The 8427-nt window shown below is 38.1% G+C and overlaps 1 protein-coding gene across 1 annotated transcript; it reads right to left on the bottom strand.

Moving 5' to 3' along the window:
• Window positions 1-2188: 2188 nt before the first annotated feature.
• Window positions 2189-6811, bottom strand: LOC120077761 (formin-like protein 1). Its single transcript, XM_039031768.1, has 4 exons — window positions 4382-6811; window positions 4072-4265; window positions 3460-3704; window positions 2189-3236 (listed from the first exon to the last, which is right to left on the bottom strand). The coding sequence occupies exons 1-4, from the start codon at window positions 6526-6528 to the stop codon at window positions 2430-2432; spliced, it is 3393 nt and encodes a 1130-aa protein (XP_038887696.1). The 5' UTR covers window positions 6529-6811; the 3' UTR covers window positions 2189-2429.
• Window positions 6812-8427: the final 1616 nt, after the last annotated feature.

Genomic DNA, 8427 nt, shown 5'->3' with positions numbered 1-8427 from the left:
TCATAGCCAAGATATAAAAATTTACATTCAAACAAACTCTCAAAATTACAATGAGTTATCCAAAATTCTCTAAATTAAACTCATAAACCTTACCTTTCCATGGAGATGGAGAAGACAAGATCCGGCTTCATCTCTAACGATAATATGAGTGGAAAGGAAGAAAAATACAAGTGGAAGAAAGAAAAATGGGAAAAAAAATTCAGTTGGGGGACGAGTGGGAGAGATTCCTTTTGCCCAAAAATCAAAGAACAATATAAAAACCTGTTGTGCAACGTCGCAATGCTAGAGAAGAGCGTTGTGATGCTGCATTTCATTGAGCTTTTGTTTAGTGTAGCTATGTTGAGCTTTACGTTATCACGCGTGCGCCTCAAGCATTCGTCCGTCAAATTCCAGAGCGTAGCTACGCTCCAACACAGCATCGCTATGCTCCCATTTATGCATACATTCTGCATTCAAGCGTAACGTTTTGCTTGGTAGAGTGTTGCAATGCTCTCGCTATGGGCATTTTGGTAATTTTGCCTCCTTTGAAGTTCAAATGCTCAATTTAGCTCATAATTCCTCCAAATTAACCCCGAACAGCCTGTAATGATCGATTCTACCTCTTAGGCACCCAAAACCTATAAAAACACTAAACATATTAAACATAGTAACGACCTCGAATTAAGCAGAGCGAAATAGCATATTTTCGGTGCTATTAGCTATGTGTGTGTCAACCCAGTTGAGATACATCAGTGTACCTACTGAACCACACCCTAGAGAAAAAAGGGGGAATTGAGTTCATCTTCCCCTTTGTTCTTTTTGTTGTATTAATGAATGATTGGGAGAGGTTATGATAAGGGTGATATGTATGTGTCAGCCTAGTTGAGATACATTGGTGCTCCTACTGAACCACACCCTAGGAAAAAAAAAAAAAAAGACAAAAGACAAAAGGTTTAAAAAGGACAGAATTTCCAGCTTTTTACACCGGAGAATTTCTACTCAAAATGGTTTAATATGAATATAATGTGAATTGAAGATTATTGTGATAACTAATAGCATTGGCAACATTTAGCAATTTTAATGGACAATTTTGAAGAAATCTATGTTTCACCAATGATAGGAATATATTCGAATCAAGTTGATGTCTAACAAATATTCTACCATATCATCTCAAAATTCTGTCAAATTTTGAAGTTTTGATTTGGAAATGTGCAAAATAGGAGGTCGAGGCCGACCCTATGAATAGGGAAGCCGAGGTCAAACCAAGTCAAAAAGAGGTCTAAGTCGACTCTATGAATATGGAAGTTAAGGCTGGTCCAAACAAAAGGGAGGTTAAAGCCGACTCTATAAATATGGACACTGAGGCTGACCCAAGTCAAAGGGAAGCCGAGGCCGATCCAAGTTAAATGGAAGCCAAAGTCGATCCAAACAAAAAGAAGGTTAAGGTCGACCTGATCACGCAACAAAATAAAGATCCATTCATTTATTGATAAAATCATACAACAAGTACAAGAAAGGGAAAACTACAATACCCAAAGAAATAGCAAAACACAAAACAAAGGTAAAATCAACAAGCAGGGAAGTACAACAGTTGAGTGGAACTTCAAGTGTCAACATCGACATTCTCATTAGGAGAGTGAAAAGCATAGGGTCCTTGCGCAAAGTTTCAAAATCTTGAGTCAAATAGTCAAAGCTCATCTTAGGATGATGAAATAAACCCTTCTCTTTATTAAAGACCACATTGTCTTCCATACAAGAATTCTGCATTTTTGTATAGGCTTCAATTTCCATAAATTTCTATTCAAGGTATGCAATATCAGAAAGAAGAAATTCCCCTCTCTCAAGTTAGATTTAGAAGATTGAAGTTCTGCCTGAGAGTCAGAAAGAAGGCAGTTAAGACGAGTGATGTTGGATTGAGTCTGAGTTAACTCTTCGCGAAGTGTGCGAGACTCCATCAGATAGTTGATAAAGTTAGTCATGCTCATGTTGAAGTAGCAATTCAGGAAAAAGACTAAGGAAAGATAAAGGAGACCATTATCCAACTTAAATTTGAGGACTTGTTCATCATTGTGAGGATATTGGGCTTCCAAAATTTCACCATTAGAAACAATAATTGCTTCAAAAAAAAGTCTATATTTTAGGAAATTGGCAAAAAAAAAAAAAGAGAGAGAGAGAGAGAGAGAGAGAGAGAAGAAAGGAAGAAAGAAGGTAAATAGGAACTTCACTTCATTTGGTATTATATCATTTCTTTATATATATCTTCTACAAGAACTCAATTCAAAATCTTTTACATTTGCATTTACACAAGTAGAAATTGAGGAGCAAGTGGAATTTGACTCTCCCTCTTCAAACCAGCAACTTCCACACAATTTTCTAGAAAACAAAACACAGCTAAAAGAAGAAGAAAAAGCTATCTGAGCATCATATTTAACCTCCCCCACAAGCTCCTCTTATGGGGATTGTTCACTTTCTTCATCAGAAGAATTGTATTTCTGCACTTTATGAAGAGCTTGAAATGCTTGTGGTAATGTTGGATTCACTGGAACTGGAAATTTATGGGCGGAACTTATGATTGTCCGCTCGTTTATCATCCCGACTTCTTTGCAGACTCCATCAAGAATTGTTAGGAAATCTCTCACCACCATGAAAATTCTAAATGGATGAGCTTCTTCTTTGGCAGAGTTGCCATGGAAGTACTCTGTGATCTCCTTTACTAGAGATAGGGCAACACTTTCATGGGCTTGGACTCTGATGATATCCTCTTCTGCCATTTTTAAGAATCTGCTCATTGACTCTGAGAACTTTTCTGTGCTTTCGTTTGGCCCATCTGCTTCGTTTAGACGTAGAGCCTCTCTGATGTTGTCGAGTCCTCTTGAAAGCTTGATGACTTCGCCACTGAGCACATCGGAATCCATTGAAGCTGCCTTCTTTACGTTGGCGAGTTCCGAGCTGAGACCTGAAACAACTTGCAGGCCAAGTTTCCTGCATTTGACATCATCACTCGGGTTGGAGTTTGAAATTTGACTCGTGACACAAAGACGAGCTCCTTCACTTCTTATGATCTCTTGTACAACAAAATGTAGGAGAGTGGTTTTTCCATCTGCACCCTTGACATCAACAAGCTTCAAAAGTGTGTCGAGTTTGAAGGCGTGGGCATCGCCACGATTGGTGCCAACATTCATGCGATTCCCTGTCTTAAGCACGGCTTCCAAAAGTTTTAAGAACATTCTGCTATTCCTCAATTCCTCGCAAGCAGTCTACAATTTGAGAAAACGAATTGACATCAAAATCTAAAATCAAAACATGTAAAGACATCAAAGTATTTCAGAAGGAGGATGCATTTTTATAACTATAAGATGCAAAAGAGATATCAGAATACATTTAAGCTATGTGTCCAACAATCATAGGAGAGACCATCACACTTTCAATAATTTCCCAAGGTCGGTGGGCTTAAAAAAATAATGATAAGACTTTATGTACCTCAAGATTTTCGAACGATTTCTTTAGGTACTCAATCTCGGACTCGAAATTTGCTATATAAAGCATTGCATCCACCCTTTTAAATGCAAAAGGAACATCAAGGACTGCCTTCAAAAATTTCTCAGCAGGGCCAAACTTTGTAGGTGATACATCCTTGGATGCCTTTAGTTTACGTTCTTCTTCTTTTGTTGGAGCCATCTTCAATAAACTTTCAAGTAGCTCTGCTCCAAGCGCTTCTGCATTACCTGCATCCATATCGCTCAAGTTTTTACCCTCACTTTCCAATTGAAAATTCGCCAGAACAAAAGTATATATCCAATCTCAGATTGTTTGGTGTTGTTTCTAGACCAGACTTAACAACGTCAGATACTCCGAAAAGAAAATTTCAGAAATTAACAGTCGACTTGTTCTTTTACTAAAAGCTGACTTCTATCTTTACAACATAGAAAGATGAGAAACTTGACTTCCCATGGATAGTTGCTAAACAAAACATATATCCATTTTCTAAATGAATTAGCCAACAGACATGCAGCTTACAGCACAGATTTTTTATTTAAAACAAAATGAAAGATGTAAAACTTCTAGCATGGTGCCAAGAAATCTTTACCATACCTTCTAAAAGGGCATCACAAACTTCTTCTATGGTCACATTTAGCGCCCGTAACGCAATCGCAATGTTCTGGGACTTTTTGGGATCAAGAACTCCGATCTCTTGGTTAGGTGGAGGAAGCACAGTGCGTGGAGTTGTCTCTTTTGAATTGGAAGTGTTCACAATAAACAGAGTTTCAATCATTTCCTCGTTAACTCTGCAACAAAACCAATTCTAGTAAGCTCAGGATCAACAATTAAAGACGCTATCTCGTCTAACAAAGCAAAGTTAAAAAAAGTTATTGGAAGACAGAGAGAACATGAAAACACTTACTTAAAAGAGCTTGATCTGAGTTGATCCCACACCATCTCACGATCAGAACTGGCCCTTACTTTATCCCAATGCAAAGGCTTCAACTTGGGCTTGGGGGTGTCTTCAGAGGATTCACCATTGCTTTTGCAGGATGGCAACTGAATTGGTGAGACATTTTTCACGTTCTCCATAATAAATGGCCTTAATGGAGGCACTAATGGAGGAGGTGCCTTTGGAATGGATTGGTCCAATGGTGTTGAAGGAGAAATGGGCATTTCCCTGCGTTCTGGCAGAGAGACCATCAGTGGTGGGGGTGGTGGCGGAGGTGGTGGAGGTGATGGTGGAGGTGGCGGAGGCGGAGGAGCAGTGGATGGACCCAAAGGAGATTGCAGCCGACCCATATCAGTGGTATTGATGTCGGCAGAAGAAGATTTCACATCTTGATCAAAATAGTCCGAAGCTTTATTTGATGAATCTGTATCACTCAACACAATTGGTGGCGGAGGAGCAGTGGATGGACCCAAAGGAGATTGCAGCCGACTCATATCAGTGGTATTGATGTCGGCAGAAGAAGATTTCACATCTTGATCAAAATAGTCCGAAGCTTTATTTGATGAATCTGAATCACTCAACACAATTCTCTCTGGTGATGGTGGAGAAGACCTTTTTTTATCTGAAATAATGGATGCTCTTGACGGAGATGAGTCCATAACAACTCTCTCCGGTGACGATGAAGGTGAAGATGAAGTAAACGAGTAAGGAAGTTGCTTAAATTTTGCATCAGAATCTGAATGGGGAATGTTTGAACCTGTGGGCAATTGATTCTGAATTTGCCCTAAAACTCCATCTGAAAGAGGAAATAAACAAGGAGAAAAGGGAAACGGCTCGTCTGGATCTGAACTATGGGATTGTCTTGGAGATTCTTCGTGATTATTGATCGTATCAGCATGATTAACTAAATCCTTATCGGTTGTTGAAATTGGGAACATCACACTGTGAATTGAAACATTAGAAAATCTCCGGGATGAAGATGCGGTGGAGTTTTTCTCCGGAACTTTGTCCGTCGATAAACGCATTGGAGATGGGCAATGGGATTTAACGCTGTCGTCTGATTCCACCCCACCGTGGGAAAGCGGCGGCGCCAATGGTGGTGAGTGTTGCTCCGTCGCTACAGTGGCAGAAACAGAGAAATTAGAAGATTCATTTTGAACGGATCTTCTAGGGCTCAAGCTCGCCGGTGGAGATAGTGAGAGACTCTTAGAACGTGATCTCGCCGGCGAAACGGAACCGCTGGATGTGGAATACGAAGTGGTACTTGAATCGCTGGTTTTACCAAGCAAATCTTCAGCCGCCATTGTTGCGAGCACTCTTCGAGATCCAGAACCAATAGCGCCGAGAGAACCTTTAGGAGAGTAAAATTCCTCTTCCTCTTCATCTCCCATCGATCTCTCCTCTCCATTTCCACAATTTTGCTTCTCACTCGACCGACCAAAATTCAGCGGCGGAAGTGGATGAAGCTCCGGCGAATCCAACGGCCTAGGATCAGCAACACGAGCCCCCCCTACAGAACGCTCATCGATCGCTCTCGAGTTCACAAGAGTACCCAAATACAGAAACTCAGAGCTAGTAGCAGAGGGATGTCTCAACTTAGGGATTCCATTACCGACTTCAACATTCGGAACCGGACACAACCGGCTACTATTTTCCGATCTGTAAGTCTTGTCATCGCCTAAACCACGACCACGCCGCCTCCGCCAGTACAAAAACCCAGCAATGCAGACAACCAAAACAGCAGAAACAACCCCAGCAATAACCAACGGAACAAGCTTCTTGGAACCTGAACCAGACTGAGACGAATGAGGTAGAATCAGAGAAGAAATATTTGCCGGAAACGATGCGAAACTCGCCGGCGCCGGAGGAGGTGGGGTTCCAGGATACGTCGGAAAAAATGGAGACCCATCAGGATTAGCAGGAGGGGTAGTGGAAAATGGGTACTTGGGATTCGGTGGCGGCGGTATCGGAGTCGACGGTGGCTCCGCCGGAGGAACAGAATCAAGTGGGAAAAATGGTTGGTGAAGCAATCTACGAATACCAGCAGGAATTTCAGAAGATTTACAGTGAACAAACAGAATGAAGAAGAAGAAGAAGAAGAAGAAGGAATCAAACATTGTGACTGAGGAATGAAAGAACAAAGGAAGATTGGGGGAGACAAGATTACAGCAATGGTTTAGAGATTTGTGTGGGACACTTTTTCTTTTCTTTTCTTTTCCTTCATTTTCTCTCTTACCAAACAGAAAGAGAGAGATGGTGAGTGAGTGATGATATTGTGTGAAAAGGTGGAATCATAGAGAGAAAAATTACAAAAGAGAAAGTATAGAGTTATTTGAGTGGGTATGGGTTTGTGGGGGTGATGCATCCAGCTAAGATTCTATTGGTCTCTAATGTCTTCTCTTCTTCTTTAATCTCCATTGTTTTTCAACATCAATCTTCATCATCTTCTTTCTTTTCCATATCTTTGATTCTCTTTTCTTTCTCTCATCTTCTTTTTCTATACCCTTTTCACTTTCTTCTCTCTTTTTTTTTGTTATACAAATCTCAATTATGGATAATGAGTTATATTAGATTTAATAACTCGAAACAATCAACCAGTAAAGAATGAAATCGATACACAGGTTTACGTGATTAACTAACAGTGTGTTAGTTACATCTACGAGTATATAGATAACGATAAATATTATCTTGAAGAGCAACATATTACATATGTGTGTATATAAGGGTTCCTCTCTTAAACCCTAAACATAATGGAATATGCCTAAAATAAAAGGTCAAGATGAATGGTAATTTTCATATAACTTAGATTTAACCAACAAGACTCCCGTATTTGGTTATTTAGTGTGTCAGATAACATATCCAGAGCATTTTAACAAAGTCTAACTTCACGAACATCTTAACGAGTTGAGTCATATATATCCAAGTTGGCTTATTTTTGAGATTGAGATAACCAAACCTATGTATCAGACAATGAGTACTAACTCAAAGTAGGGATCATGAAGACTCAAACATTTGATCTTTAGGTATGTAATGTCTTAGCAACCTGAGTTGTGTTTAACTTGTCTCATAACCTGTATGTTTTTATTAGTTTAACAATGTAGACGTGAAGAATAAAATGTCTTATCTTTATAAAATGTTAAATGACTATCTTTACGATAAAAAATAAGTTATATAAATTCAATTAATTGGTGTATCGACCAACAAAAATATAGTTCAAATAGTGAGGCAGATCTAAATGCTTAAAGCAATACAAAAAGGAAAAGAGGAAAAGAACACTACTAGTGAATGTTAAATCACCTTTTAAAATGGTAATGCTATGATTACTAGTTGTTTAATATAATAAATAAAAGAGAAAAGAAATCTCATATGCATGCCACTTTTTAGAAAAATCATACGTTTCGAAAAAGAGTGTATTTATTATATACGTTGCTTTCAAGCTTTTCTTTTTATCCTTTTCATGAAAAAATAAATCTAAATCGTAGAATAGAACTTCAATAGCCACTTCCTTTCAAGAAAACAAAATATATATCAATCGGTATTATTTTAATTTTCTCTTGAAATATTTTCATGTATTTTTTTTGGAAAAAATATTTTTTGTCCTTAAGTTTGAAAATTAATTTCTATTTGATCCTTAAGTTTCAAAATATTATTCAATTAATCTAAAAGTTGTAAGTTTGGTTTTAATTTAGTCCTTAGATTTTTTAAACTATTGCAATTTCACCTTTGACATTTAAATTTTGTTTAAATTTGGTCCAAGATTTACATTTTTAATCTCAATTTTTCGCTAAATACTTAGTTTTTTTTTAAAGATATTGTAATTAACATGTGGGATGGGGAATCGAACCTCAACCTCGAGGTCAATAGTATGAACACTTGAGCTACGCTCTTGTTGGCACTAAAATACTTAGTTTCCATCTTCAATGTTAATGTATGTTAATGAATTTAAAATAATTAAATGAATTATAATTAATTAAGTTTCACTATTTTTTATCACTTTTAGAATTAAATTTAAATTC

The sequence above is a fragment of the Benincasa hispida genome, chromosome 5, assembly GCF_009727055.1.
Source record: "Benincasa hispida cultivar B227 chromosome 5, ASM972705v1, whole genome shotgun sequence".
In the NCBI taxonomy this organism is placed as follows: domain Eukaryota; kingdom Viridiplantae; phylum Streptophyta; class Magnoliopsida; order Cucurbitales; family Cucurbitaceae; genus Benincasa; species Benincasa hispida.
The sequence above is the reverse complement of the archived record's forward strand: the minus strand, read 5'-3'. Positions and strand labels throughout refer to the sequence as shown.